The sequence below is a fragment of the Cajanus cajan genome, chromosome 4 (genome assembly GCF_000230855.2).
Source record: "Cajanus cajan strain Asha chromosome 4, NIPB_CcT2T_4, whole genome shotgun sequence".
NCBI lineage: Eukaryota > Viridiplantae > Streptophyta > Magnoliopsida > Fabales > Fabaceae > Cajanus > Cajanus cajan.
In genome coordinates this window covers 6429462-6445758 of record NC_138520.1, presented here as the reverse complement: position 1 = coordinate 6445758, position 16297 = coordinate 6429462, and the positions used below count along the sequence as shown (strand labels likewise).

The 16297-nt window shown below is 33.0% G+C and overlaps 1 protein-coding gene across 1 annotated transcript; it reads left to right on the top strand.

The window, feature by feature from the left end:
• Window positions 1–756: 756 nt before the first annotated feature.
• Window positions 757–1771, top strand: LOC109818512 (transcription factor HEC1). The gene has a single exon (XM_020384000.3). It carries the CDS (start codon window positions 893–895, stop codon window positions 1604–1606), a length of 714 nt encoding a protein of 237 aa, XP_020239589.1. The 5' UTR covers window positions 757–892; the 3' UTR covers window positions 1607–1771.
• Window positions 1772–16297: the final 14526 nt, after the last annotated feature.

Genomic DNA, 16297 nt, shown 5'->3' with positions numbered 1-16297 from the left:
ATACTATGTCAAGAACATAAATACGCACTAATAATTTCATGCACTTTTTCAATCATAGAAAAAACAAAGTTTAAATAGTAAAGAAAATAAATTTTAATATATAAAAATAAACTATTATAAAAAGAAGTGTTATATAAAAACTAAATTATAAAATAAAAGAAGTGCATAACAACTAATAAAATATATATAAAAAAATTAATGTGATTTTTACAAAATTTTTAAAGAAGTTATAGCAATTTTTCTATAATTAAAAATGATGTTTGGTACAACGCACAAAACTTTCCATAGTATGTATTCGATCAAGCGGTAATGTAAAAAAGTGATTAAATATTTTATATATAAAACTTTGAGTTATTTCATTCTATCTATTTCATGTATTAATAAAATTTACCAAAGCATTATGATAATTGAGTCTAAATAGCTAGGAGTATATGTTGACAACTTATATCACATTATTACCTGTGTAGGTATAGGAAAAATTATTAAGTACTACAACATCATCAAATGTCCATAATTTTAATCAATTATCATATAATATATATTTAAAATTTTAAACTTAAAATAATAATAATTACATTTAATTATATATTATATATAAAAATTATTTAAAGACTATTCACCACCTAATAATTTTTCCATGTGTTGATAGATTGTTTGGTGTAGTATGTTCCATTCCCAATGCCACTATTTTATTGATTTTTCATTATTGTCCCTCCTCCTTTCTCACCATTCTTATTAGGCCTAGCTTCTCACACTGCACATTCTGATACAATTATAATCCCACTCCTACATATATATATTCTTTGTTTTCCTTCCCCATCCCTCTGTCCTTCTGAGTTAACCTTTAAATACTTGTCCATCCTTGAGCGAACAAGGTTAAAAGAACCCTTAGATGGAGCAGTTAAAGCCGGAGGAGGAGGAGCTTGACATGATGATGCACCAGCATCATCACCTCCCTCAATTTTCTCAACCATACACCAACACCTTTCATCCCCCAGATGAGGACTTCTATGGTAACAACGATATACGCAGCACCATGCCACTGCCACTAGCAGATTTAATCGATAACAACCCTCCTTATTGGTCTTCATTTACACACTTATTACCCTCCACCTCTGGGATCTCTTTCTCCAAAGATAACCCTACCCCAATAATAACGCTTCAAGAACAAGAACAAAGCGAGGGTGAGAAGCGGAACTCGATGGCAGCGATGAGGGAGATGATATTCAGAATGGCGGCGATGCAGCCCATACACATAGACCCTGAGTCGGTGAAGCCGCCCAAGCGAAGGAACGTCAAGATTTCCAAGGACCCTCAGAGCGTGGCGGCGCGCCACCGCAGAGAGAGGATCAGCGAGAAGATAAGGATACTGCAGAGACTTGTCCCCGGAGGAACTAAGATGGACACTGCCTCCATGCTCGATGAAGCCATTCACTACGTCAAGTTTCTCAAAACGCAGGTTCAGTCGCTCCAACGCGCTTCCTCCACGCCGCTTCCTCTTAATAACGCTGTTGGCTTCCCTGTTCCTATCAATACTAGGACTACTACCACTTCCAACCCTTTTTTTCCTTTACCTAAACCTTACGGAGAAGATGCATCAATATGATCATACATTATATATATATATATAGTATTATTCATTCAAGTTTAATTACTCTGTACAACTACCTCTACTTATTCAATTCATAAATACTCATATTTTAAGGTTTAGTCTCTTCTATACTTTCAAATCCGCTTGTGTTAAATTGTTAATTATCAGTAATATATAAAAATTAATTATGCCAAAAAATTCCAAATGCTTCTTCTTCTTTGTAAAGCGTTTTTTTTTGTCTAATTTCATACTCATTTTTATTCAATTTTTCCATCTAAAGAGAATAAAAAAATTAAAAAGGATGAAAAACAAGTTTTGAAAAATAATTTGTTTCATAATTAATTTAATTAAATAACTGAACTGATAAGAAAGAATTTATATTAATTTTAAGTTTAGGTAATTTACAGAGTTTCTTTAACAGGAATATGAGAGCAAATGCAAGCTGTGAGAGAGGAAAGGGGAAAGATATATTAATCTACAACATGTTGATATTAATCAATCTGATTTAATGACACGCATAATTTGAATTGCACGTGTTATATTTTGATTAGTTTGGGGGAGAGGGAGCAATGCCCACAGAGATGGTGTTTGAAACACCTGTACGGCCATAATGGGAGGGTGGCTTTAAAAAGCTGAAGACGACAAATTGTGGATATAGTTGTAAAAGAGGGTGATGCGAGCTGTAAGGCGGAGTTGTGTTAGTGCAAAATAAGCTAGGGGATATTTTGAACAATATACTTTTATTCAATATATAATTAATTGGCATCATATGATCAAGGAGTCGAATTCTGACGAAAAATTGCAATTTAAAAATAGATTATTTGAACAAAAAAACAAGACGATAGTCCAAATGGAAATGGCAGGAAAGTGTGAACGTGAGGTGTCTCTGGGTAAAGTGCATAGAGTTGTGTGTGAGGATGACAATAGCAACAGAGGAAGTGGAAGTGGAAGAAAAGAAAAGAGTAAAGGGAGTAGAGGCACTGCACGGAGATAGAGAATGCATGAGAAATCCACGTGATTATCTGACAGGTTTGCGGTGGTTGCGTTTACGATAGGGCACGGTGATGACATCAACACCTGACACGTGATCTCCATCTGCTTCGTCAACCGTTTCATCTCCACGTCGGATATTCGGTACTACTATTATTTGAGAATTGCTATCGTACTTTCAAAGTGAGAAATTTCAATATATTTTTTTATAAGAACTCATAATTTTTTTTTTTAAAAAATTAATTTAATTATAAAATAAATAATCCAAATTATACTTATAAAATAAAAAATAAGATAAAATTATAAGATTTTAATAATATTATAAAATGTTAAAAAAAGAAAAATATTAATAAAATATAGAAATAAAAAATTATTAAAATTATAATATAGAAATTCAAAAATTTAAGACAAAAATACAAAAAATATACTTAAAAAATTATTAAAATTAAAATATAAAAATTCAAAAATCTTAAGTGAAAGGATAAAAATATATTTAAAAAATTATTAAAATTAAACTATTTAAATATATAATAATATTACAAATAAATTAAAATATATAAAATAAAAATAAAATAACTAAATAATTTAAAAATTAAAAGAATAAAATATCATAAATATTATTTAAATAAATTATTAAAAATATAAAATATAAAAAATTGTATCGATACCCTCTCAAATAATATGGATATCATAGAATTTCTCCCCCCCAATACACTACAATCTTATTTCTACAACATATAAAAGAAAACACAGTAAACCGTTGAATTAAAGTAATTTATTAAACTTCTCAACTGTATTATAAAATCAACATGGTCTAATATAGTTTGTAAATAAAGAGGATATTTAAACAAATTAACAAGATCAGTTTGATTTCTTTTATATATATATATATATATAATTTCTTTTTGACCGAAAAAAGAACATATATAAAACAAATGTGGTAGAATATAAAAATTTTAACTTTATTATGAGAATACGATAATAAAATGGTTTAAAATAATTAGTTTCATCGTATTTTATGTCCTCAAACATTAACACAACTGCGAATTTTGCCGTAATTTTTTTTAATAGATTTTGACCCCAATTTTGAAAATGTTGCATGTGTGCGCCTCCAACAATTGTACATTATAATATAAATGGTTCATTATGCTTATTTGCATTGTGTTTGTGTGCATGTTTTTAAACTTTTTTTTGTTTTTTTTTGTTTTTTGCAAATTTTGCTTTCTAAAATTTGAGAATGTTGCCAATTAGTTCTTACACTCGATCAAATTATAATTGATATAATATCTAAACAAGTATTTTGAATTTGTATTAATAAATAATAATCATATTAATAAATAATTTTGCTTCCTTGTGGGCAGCGACATTTTGTCTTAATGTAGCAATAGGGTAAATTTGCTTTTAAATCGAGATGCAATCCTATGCCTTTGAGTGTATGTGTATCTCGTTTGTCATATGCCTCTTGGTTGACTCCATTTAACAAATGTGCTTACGGGCTTATATAAAAGGTTTAGAGCTAAATAACCTAATTTGTGGATTGGGTTTGTAGTTTTGGAAGAAAAAAAATACTATATTCAATTTCCTTTATGTAAAGCTTAAGTTTAAAGTTTGTGAGTAAAAAAGAAATGTTTTCAGCAAAGTTAATCTGAACATATTAATGATATTTTGGACCCAATTATAATTGTATTACCTGTAAGCTGAAGATATATACTACTAATGTAGTAGTTCTTAACATAACAAACAAACTCGTGCGTGAATTTGAGGCAATAAAGAGCATGCATATTGCTACCTGCTATAGTGCTAGCTAGAAATACGGTGGCATGGACTATCTGAGCATAGATTGAAGAAATAGTAAGATATGACTTATGAGAATAGGCATGTGCTCTCGTCTTGTCGCCATGCCAACATCCCTCATCTTCTAAATTAATTTGTTCACTTGATGGGAGGCCAATTTGTCTGTAATTTCAGACTACACTGTAAACCTTTGCCCCTCACACTCATATATTCCTTCAATTAAATATCCAAAATGGCACCTCAAATATACTAAAATATCTCTCCTCTCTTCTGATCGCTAGACCCCCCACCCAAGTCACGTTAATTTCTTCTACCTTTTCCTCTCAACAAGTTATGTAAACTTCTCCAAAATAATCTATGTGCATGCCGATTAAAGATGTACTTCAATTATTTGATCCATTAGTAAATCGTTGTAACTTTTAGTTGTTTTCCCCTCGGTACTAATATTCGAGGATGAAACAAATGCATATGATAGTATTCACGTGTGGAGATATGGCCAAACCGAAAGTAAATGATATATACACAAGTGTATAAAATATAGTTACTGGTGGGTTGGATGGATTCTGTACTATATCTTGGGGAGAAGAACTGACACAGACACAATCTAATCTTTTGGTTCAATGTTCATTCTTGCTTCGTCAAATGTCTTCTTTCTAGACCCAAAATATTTGTCCAATTTTTGTTCTCTCTATATTGACGCGAAGTTGAAGAATTCAGTGTTCATGCCAACAACTTTAAGCTAAGCTCAGAAAGAAATACGATGTGTAGTGAAAAGAAACAGCACATACCATGTTCACGTCCTGAGAATTTAGATAGCGTGTTGAAAAGAGTCAAATAAAGCTAGAACAATATGTATATAACCAAAAAATAATAATAAATCTAATATCTACTTACATTACAATTTACAAGTCAAAACAAAAAAGAGAAATAGAATATATAAGACATATGTTTTGGATAGATTAAAAGAAGAAAAAATAATAATAATGAGTGAAAGAATGGGTGAAATAAAAAATAAATTATGTTTAATTTAAACGTAATTTGAAAGTAAAATAATAACATGATTACAAAAAAGTAAAATAAAAATATTTTTTTACATTAATGAAAATAATTAACTGAATTTTTTTTTTAATTTTACTATATGATTTTTCTTAACATAAAATTATTTATTATTATTATGGTATAAAAATTATTTAACTTAATCCAATAAATATTTTTCTTCTATTTCACGGAAACTTAAAGGAAAATGCTTTTACGTGTGAGAAAAAAAAAATTATTCTTTCAAATAAACACTAAGAATTTAGTATTTACACCTTATTTATTTCCTCTTCATTTCTTTATTCTATATATTTCCACCAAATAAATGTAGGATAAATGTACTCGGTTGTTTTTTTTTTTTTTAAATATTGGAATTTACTTAAACGTTTATAATGTATTTTAAAATATTAAACATCAAAAGCAATATATTAAAGTAATTATAAGTGTTTAAATATTTTTTTTTAAAAAGTTAAGTTTTAAAATAAATTAGTGAATTAAAAAATAAGAATAATATTAGAAGTAATATATAAAAGTATATATGAAATGTTAACAAAAACTCTTTGATAACGTACTTTATTATGGAACATATGCTTTTTGTTAACCTTTAAGAGCTTTTCGGAAGTTTAACAAACCAATGTTATATATATATATATATATATATATATATATATATATATATAGAGTACCTTTTGAAAATGTAATTATATCGTGTTCCCAAAAATAGTTTTCAAAATTGAAAAAAAATAAATAAAAAAAGGCTTGGCGACATACATCATTGTTCAATGTGAACAGAAATATACGATAAAATTAAATACAATTTCGCGTTGAAGGATAGGATGAAATTAATTATAAATTACCATATTAAAGTGCTTTTCTGGTATAAATTACAATTGTGAAATTAGTTAACTGGACTACATTCGCTAAGTCATAGCTCGTAAAGTTGGTGAGCTTATTGTTTGACTTAAAAAACTTTACATGTTACTTATTTATTAGTGAAAAATTAGTTTTAAAATTAGAATTTTAAGATCGATTAAATAATAATTAATCTTAAAAATGATGTAATAACTATTTTGTAAATATTGTGATCATTTTTAAGATTGATTAAATTTTAATCGACCTTAAAAATATTTGTAAGATCGATTATTCTATGTTCAATCTTAAAAGGTATGTCTGACACAATTTTTAAGATCAATTACAAAAGAACCAATCTTAAAAGTGATATATAAAATTGTTTTTTTTAATACTTGATTAGACGTGACTTTTAAGATTGGTCATAGAAGAACTAATCTTAAAAGTATTTTTAAAGTCGATTAAAATTTAACCGATCTCAAAAGTACCGTAACTATATATGAAACACTCCCCTCTGGTTGTTCTCCCTCGTGCTTGCCTCTGTCGCTCCCCATCGATCATTCTCCCTTGTGCACACCTCCCTCACTCGATCTCCCTTGCTTCACGAATGCAACCCTTCACGCCTCCACCATTCCTCATTAGTCGATGTCTCTCACTTGGTCTCCCTGCTTTGCGAACACAACCCCTTGCACCTTCGCCAGCCTCCCTCGGACGTGCCTCCTTCGCTCGGTCTCCCTTGCTCCACAAACACAACTCCTCGTGCTCTATTGCCCCCCTTCAATCATTTTCCCTTATACGGACCTCCCTCGCTTCATGAACATAACCTGAATGCATGTTCTTTATCTTTGATGGTGTTTCATCCGAATGAAACCCTTTACTAGCCACCGCCGTTCATCTTAAAATATTGATACTTTTAAAATCGATTATTCATCAGTCTTAAAAGTCCAACTTTTAAGATCGATTCTTTAACTAATCTTAAAAGTTAAAAAATAACCATCTTAGAAGTCTTTTTTTCCCAGTAGTGATTTTATATCTCGACTTAGTCTATAAATTAGGCTTAGTTAAGTTAGCCCATCTTTTTTAAATCTTATAAAGAAAAACAATATTTATATTGGACCAAATAGGTCCATTAGCTTGAATTTGAAGATCATTATTTGGGTTGGCTTGACTTTTTTAAGCCACTTTATTTAAAATTTTAATATAAATTCAATATTAGAGTGTAATGGGACAAAATTATGCTGATTTTTTTAGGAAGATAAGGGGAAAAAAGGGACATTCTTATCAAAATATACAAGTGCACCAACGATCGAGATGACATCTTTGTTACTCTAATATCGATGGTGTTCGAGCACTTGCAAAGACACTTTAATGTTTAAATTAGAGAAAAATCTAAGTTAAGAATGGTATTATATTAGAATGATATCCGGTACACCATATACAAGTGATTGATCATATCTATAGGTTTAGAATAATGTTGTATGATATTTTGGAGATATATTCCAATGATTGTAAGAAAATATTATTATTGATTAGTAGATATATTGTTCTTGATAAGCAGAGATATTGTTTCTGATAAGCGAAAATATTATGTTAGGTGAATATAATATGTTTGATTACAATATCTTGGAAGATATTCATGGCAAGATATCCCACTAGATGTTAGGAGTTAACCGCCTAGGATTTCACTTTATGATGATGGGTCATGTGGGTGAGCAAGAGAAGACCAACTCAACCTAGTCAAGTTGGGCGATACATAAGCCCTTCGAGCTCTGAGCTACTTAGAGGGAAGAATTTTTGAGTTGTGCTTAAGTCAATTTATTTCTTGCCCATGTTAACGTATGTTGTCCCACTTGAAGTTTGGAGAGACTTGTATTGCAAATTGAAGTGTGTTGCAGATGCATAAATGGTTTGCACATTTTGCTAGTAATCATTTTTTTATGCTTGCCAGAGATAGTAAACTTGCATATTGTATTAAGGATCGGTTAGCTCGTACATGTTTAGCTTGCTATAAGTGATAAGTTTGTACTAATGACTAATATGTAATTCTTTAAGATGATAAGCTCAAAGGCTTGTAAGTTCACTAGTACAAAAAAAGGCTACTACGTCACCTAATTTACGTCGGAAACTGGAATACCCGACGTTGTAAAAATGCGGTGGCAGTTTCGTAAATATAGAGAGACTAATTTACGTCGGACCCCCCTTGTCCGACGTAAATTTCCCCCCTAAAATGCCCAACGTTCCATTTCTCATTCCCGCGCGTCCCACTGTTTACAAAAACTATTACTTCTTCTCTTATTTTCTAAGTCTCCAAGTGCCTTTGTTTCCACATTGCACGTTTCTAAGTCTCTAAGAGTCTGCACATTACACGTTTGAGGTTAGTTTGTTGTCTACTCAAATTTTTTGTTTATTTTCTGTTATTTGTTCATCTGGAACGGGCCGTTCTGCAAGCAGAATGGGCCGTTCTACAAGCAGTACTGGCCGTTCTGCTTAAATTTTTTGCTTTGTAAATTGTTGATCTGGAACGGCCCTTTCTGGTTTCAGTACGGGCCGTTCCAGATGCATTAAAGATGGACTTTTTTAGGCATTGACCTTTAGTTTACCATCGTATTAGTAGAAATATTTATGGATTTTATTCGAAATTACTATCGATTTTTTAGGGTTGTAGTTTAGGTTAGAAAAGTTATGAATAACTGAGTCAATAGTTAATTTGTGTTAATATATAGATAATGAATCGAAGTTGGATGAATGCAAGTCGCATTAGTCAAGAGTACAGAAATGGAGTTGAAGAGTTCTTGGAATTTGCAAGAGAAAATGAGAAACCCATCAAAAGGGCATATTATTGTCCATGTGTTCATTGTTTGAATCAGATACGTCAAGAAGTTGGAGAAATACATGATCACCTGTTTATATATGGTATTGAGAAGAGTTATACAGTATGAACATGGCACGGAGAAATATTAGACATTCCAATAGTGTTAACAACTTAAAATTTTGAAGGGATGGACGATAACTTATAAGAGATGATACGTGATGTTGGTGAAGAAAAATTTGAAAGAGCACATGTGTATGATACCTTAAAGTCTGATTTTGAGCAACTATTGTTCCCAGGATGCAGTATGTTTACAAGATTATCAGCAACTTTAAGATTGTTTAGTTTAAAAGCAAGAAATGGCTGGACTGATAAAAGTTTCACAGAATTGTTGGAGTTGTTGAAGGAGATGCTTCCAGAAGATAACACGTTACCTAATCGCAACTATGAGGCAAAAAAGATACTATGTCCAATGGGTTTGGAGTATAAGAAGATACAAGCGTGCCCTAATGATTGGGTATTGTATACAAATGATTTTGGTACACTGAAAGTGTGTCCGACATGTGGATTGTCGCGGTTCAAAAAGAAAACTGATGGAAGTAGTGGTGAGGAAGAAATAGAGGGTCCCCTTGCTAAGGTCTTATGGTATTTTCCAATAATACCTAGGTTTAAAAGATTGTTTTCCATTAAAGAGGATGCAAAAAACCTCACATGACATGAAAATGGTAGAAAATGTGACAATTTTCTTCGACATCCAACTAATTCTCCGCAATGGAAGAGGATTGATGAAACATTTCCAGAATTTGGTGCAGAGTCAAGAAACTTGAGAATTGGTCTAGCTACAGATGGCATGAATCCATATGGGAACTTAAGTAGTAAACACAGTTCATGGCCAGTTTTGTTGGTCATTTACAATTTGCCTCCTTGGCTATGCATGAAGAGAAAATATATTATGTTGTCTATGATGATATCAGGTCCTCGGCAACCAGGAAATGACATAGATGTGTATCTTAGTCCATTGATTGATGACTTGAAAATGTTGTGGGAGACAAGAGTGGAGGTCTTTGATGCATATCGTGAAGAAAAATTTACCATGCGTGCAATGTTATTTTGCACAATAAATGATTTTCTAGCATATGGTAACTTGAGTGGGTATAGTGTGAAGGGTCATTATGCATGTCCTATATGTGAAGAAAACACAAGTTATACCCAATTGAAACATGGGCAAAAGACTGCGTACACTAGGCATCGTAAGTTTCTTGTTCGTAGTCATCCATATCATAGATTGAAGAAAGCATTCAATGGTGTGAGGAGGATGAAATTTCCTCGACACCGCGCAATGGTGAAGAAGTATATCAGTGGGTGAAGAACATTAACATTGTGTTCGGAAAGACGCAAAAGAAGTCAACTGAGAAAAATATCTGGAAGAAACGATCAATATTCTTTAATCTTCCTTATTGGTGCAAGCTAGATGTTAGACACTGCATAGATGTGATGCATGTGGAGAAAAATGTTTGTGATAGTGTAATTGGGACATTGCTAAACATCAAAGGAAAGACTAAAGATGGAGTGAAAGCACGACAAGATTTGGTGGACATGGGTATACGTTCTGAGTTACATCCTCAGTCTATTGGAAGACGCACTTACTTGCCTCCAGCTTGTCATACTCTATCAAAAAAGAAAATAAAAACTTTTGTGAGTGCTTACACAGTGTGAAAGTTCCACACGGGTACTCCTCAAATGTTAAGAGTCTGGTGTCTATGCAAGATTTGAAGTTAATTGATTTAAAGTCTCACGATTGTCATGTCTTAATGCAACAACTTTTGCCTGTGGCTATTCGTAACATTTTACCATCTTCTGTTAGAGTTTCTATTACTCGATTGTGTTTATTCTTCAATGCCATATGCAACAAAGTAATTGACCCTGTAAAGTTAGATGAGTTAGAAAATGAAGCAATCACAATGTTGTGTCAATTGGAAATGTATTTTCCACCTTCATTTTTTGATATCATGGTGCATTTGATAGTTCATTTGGTTAGGGAGATTCGATTGTGTGGCCCGGTTTATCTTAGATGGATGTACCCTGTTAAGAGATACATGAAGATCTTAAAAGGATATGTCAAGAATCAATACCACCCAGAAGCCTCTATTGTGGAGAGGTACATTACAGAAGAAGCCATTAAGTTTTGTTCAGGGTACATGTCAAAATCAGAACTAATAGGAATTCCCAAGACTCGACATGATGGGAAACAATTTGGTAATGGTACTTGAAGTTTAAAGATTAGAACTGTGAGTCGAACAGAAGTTGACCAAGCACATTTGTACATATTGAACAACACTGATGAAGTAATTCCTTACATATCTGAACACATAGATGAAATCAAGATAGCACACCCCCGGATGAATGAGAAATGGGTATTGAATGAACATAACAAGAGTTTCTTAGCTTGGTTTAAGAAAAAGGTTTACGGTGAGGTTAATGCTTCTGATACACTTTTGAGACTCGCGCGTGGGCCTAACAACGATGTCATTACATTTGGTGGGTATGACATTAACAAATATTGTTTCTATACAAAGATAGAAGATGACAAAAGTAGAGTACAAAACAGTGGGGTTACAATTCAGGCTGAGGCTGTGCACTTTGCTAGTTCTAAAGATAAAAATCCCATTACAGCATCCATGAGTTATTTCGAAGTCATACAAGACATATGGGAAATTGATTATGTTACGTTTAGAGTGCCTGTGTTCAAGTGTAAATGGGTTGATGGCAATATGGGTGTGCAGACAAATGATTTAGGATTTACTTTGGTTGATTTGAATAAGGTCGGTTATAAGGATGAACCTTTTATTATGGCATATCAAGCAAGACAAATTTTTTATGTCAAGGATCCATGTAATGAGAAATGGTCAGTGGTCCTCGAAGGAAGAACCATGCATGGAACTCACGAAGATGAGTCTCTAGATATGCATGAGACACCGTCTTTCTCAAGCAGATCATTTGGTCCTATTGCGGACAATGAAGTGGACGAAATACATGCTATTCGAAGTGATCACGATGAAGGAATATGAGAAAACATTCCAACCTAATAGGTTTCTGTTTGTGTATTATTTATTTTTTTATTAGTTGTTTTGTTGCTATATTGTTATTATCTTTTTTACTTTATTTGTCTATTCAATTAATTCATTATTTTAATAATGAGAGTTTAATTTTTTCAGGATTATGGAGGATTCGGGGTCTGGCAGTGGAAGGAGGGAAGGTAATCTGTCACCCGATTGTCTGGGTTGACAGTTGGATGCATTGCCAAGGAGAGGACACCGGTTGAGGTGGATCCTCGTTTTGACAAGGCATCAGGCCCAAATGCTGCCAAGTTTAAGAGCTATTTGGGAGTCCTAGCTCGACGGCATGTTTCTATTATCATTCCATCATGGGATGATGTTCAGGAGGCTGACAAGAATCTCATGTGGCAGGATATTCAGGTATATACTTTCACATCTCTTTAATATTATATAAATTAAATATATTATTTATTATTTGTTGTTATTTTCATAGCAAAATTTTGACATTCCTAACACTGAGGTCATGAGGAGGAAGATGTTATCTGCCCTTGCCACCAGGTGGAGAGACTTCAAGACTTTCTTGACACGGGAGTATGTATTTGGAGAACGACAAAATGAGACTCTCTGTCTAAAGTACCGATCACTGATGAGGAGTGGATGCAATTTCATGCCACTCGATTGGACCCTTCTTGGCAGGTTAGTTATTGATAACTCTTACATTGACACAAATACTTAATCATTATTTTAATTAATCTCATTTTCTTTTTTATATTATTGCAGGCCAAAAGAATAGCTGCCCAAGAACGACAGAGCAAGAATGATGCACCCCATCTATTGTCAAGAGGGGGATATGAATTAAAAAAAAGAAAATGATGAAGGCTAGGGCAGAGGCAGCAGGGGTTGAGTCTGCTGACCGTGTGGAGTCACCTCCCCGCCATGAGATGTGGATAACAGCCCGGACAAAAACAGATGGGCAAATGACTTCTGAGTCTGCAAGGGTCGTTGCAGATAAAATAGTAAGTAAAAATATACAAACTAAGATTCTTCATTTCAACTCATTTAATTCATAAGTGTAGTTTAGGGTATACTTATTGTTAATATGTTGCAGGAGGGTTTAGTTGAGTAGACCACCCAGGGGTCATTTGTTTCCCATGGTCGGGATGATATCCTCACAACGGCCATAGGAAGGCCAGAGCACGCAGGTCGTGTGCGTGGTGTTGGTGGTTCTTGGAGCCACCGAGATTTCTTTGGTGCACGATCATCGAGGAGCACTGTTGACTCTTGCAGTCAAGAGGCTATGCAAAGAATAGAGATGTAGTTTGAAGAGAAATTGAAGAACATTCGAGAAGAGTTTGAACAAAAGTTTGAACTTTTTGCTCGTTCTCAGCAACTGACTGCAGTTGCTCATGATGGTGTTCGAGTCAGCACTAAAGGGAGTTGTGCTGCTCCAGATCCCTCAGGGGAACAAACTCAAACTGATCTACCAAACCAGTGTGAGTTATATGTTGGGGTTGACCCCCCACGGTTAGTGGCTATTGGCCGAGTATTTGAGGGTGGCTCAACCATTCATGGTGTCCCTCTACACCCAGACTGGACACGTGTTATGGTTGACCAAGTTCAAGATGTTGCTGCTCCAGTGTCTTTGCCCAATACAGAGGTTCAACTAGTGAGGCAGGCAACCGACACATTCTTAGCTTGGCCAAAACGTTTGGTGATGCCGCTTACAGCACGGGCAAAGGTAATTCTATTATTACTCTTTTATACTCTTATAATTCTATTATTGTTTAACTAATTTTGATTATTTCTTTAGGATTTTATCAATCGTGGTAAGGAGGTCATGAGAGAACCTCATGTTGATCATGGTAATATCTTAGAAACTGAGGATGATCCCATATCTACGCTTCTAACCATATTACCACGATTAAGGAAGAGACCAATTCAATTGCAGTGGGACATTAGAGTTTTTGGAGTTGATAGCTCTGATGTTCCACTGTACATATTCCTGCCTGATGCATTAGAGATTGTTGGGGGAAACTCCATGTTAAATATATCTATCATACAACTGTGGGCCACGTAAGTCATACTTTCTTTTATGAGTCTAAATTTACATTAATTACATTTAACATAATAATTATTTGTGTTAGGTACATGGACAAATTGAGTGTGGAGCAAGCACAAGCACAAGTATATGGATTTATTGAGCCTCAATCCATACAAAAATCAGGAAACACTCAGGTCCACATCCAACAATATATGCAAACATGGATGAGTGAATCAGGAAGAGATATATACAATGCTCCATACATTGACGAGTTAGTTTTTTAATTGGTTTTTTAATCATGGTAATTTTATAACTAATTTGTTTGTCATACAATGTAGGTCTCATTGGCAGTTAATGGTAATCATTCCTAAGGAATACACCGTGGTGTGGTTTTGTTCACTACATCGAAAACCAAGCCACGAAATTAAATGTCAATTACAAGGGTAACTAAAATTTTTCATTATGTTTTAAAACTGTAATTATATATATTGGCTAATATATGATTTTATTTCAATTAATTAGAATCGTGTTTGGAACTAATATTTTAAGTGGAAGAAGCAGATCATCAAAGACATTGCACTTCATATACCCTAAGGTTAACAAATTAATTAATACAGGCAATAATATTTAAATTTATTGAATTTGGAAATAATAGTTATTTGTTTCTCATTTTAGTGTAATAAGCAACAAGGTGTAGTCTGACGTAAATTCTTGCCTCATTTTTCCCCTTTAAAAGCCCTTTTTTATGTCGGGCACAAGGCATCTCCGACGTAAATTTACGTCGTCTTTGACAGGTGACATAAATTTACGTCTCCCGTATTAACGTCGGAGCCTTTTTCGACATAAAAGTCTCAAAATATACGACGTAAAAGACCCCTTTTGTACTAGTGGTTGTAATTGTAAAGATTTCAGAAGCTTGTGGTTGATCAAATTGTGATTGTAATGAAAAGATCTGTTTGTGATCGTTGTAGTTGAAGAACTCATAATCTTAAAGTGATTTCCTTGTGATCATAATGGTAAAGAAATTAGCTTATGATCATTTTAGTTGACGATCTCAAAAGATTGAAGTGGCCAACTTGTGATCATAATGGTAAAGAAATCACCTTGTAATCATTTTAATTGAAGAGCTCAAAAACTTGAAGTGATCAACTTGTGATTTTAATGGTAAAGAGATCAACTTGTGACTGTTTTGGTGAAGTGATCATCTTGTGATCATGATGGTGAAAATATCAACTTTTGATCATTGAAGAGCTCAAAATCTTGAAATGATCAGCTTGTGATCATAATGGTAAAGAAATTAGCTAATGATCATAGTGTTAAAGAGATTAGTTTGTGATCATTTTAGTTGAAGAGCTTGAAAGCTTGAAGTGACTAGCTTGTGATCGTAATGGTAAATAGATCAACTAGTGATCGTTTTGACCAAGTGATCAGCTTGTGATCATAATGGTGAAAGGATCAACATGTAATCGTTGAAAAGATCATCTTATCATTGTAATGGTAAAGAGATTAGTTTTCTATTTTGTTTTAGTTGAAAAGCTCAAAAGCCTAAAGTGATAAGGTTGTGATCATAATGGTAAAGAAATCAGTTTACGATCATTTTAGTTGAAAAACTTGGAAACTTGTGGCAAGGCTGGAGGCTTGGTAAGCTTGGAAGTTTTTTCATTTTCAATAATATCAAAAATCTCATTATATATATATATATATATATATATATATATATATGTATAAAAGTAGCTAAACAATCATTTAATCATTCATCTCTCATACAATTTTGCCTACAATTCTTCATGATATTCATAACAGAAAAAACTCTTTCAATCAATGAAATTGCCATTGGCAGTATCAAGGTTAGCTCTAAAAGCAAATATACCAATGAATATACAACATGTTTTATGGTCTCCACAAGCTCCATAGAAAGATTACTGATCTCTCTTAATTATGAAAATGTACTACTAGAACACACATTTGTGAAATAATTTTCAAGCTGGTTATCTAGTGCCAAAAGTTCAACAAGAGAAAATTCATAAGGATAAAATTGAGCAAAATGAATCAACTTCTCATTGTCAAATGTAGAAAATGAATCTTTTGGATTTAGTCATACTACACAAAGAAACAACTCAGTATTTACTTAT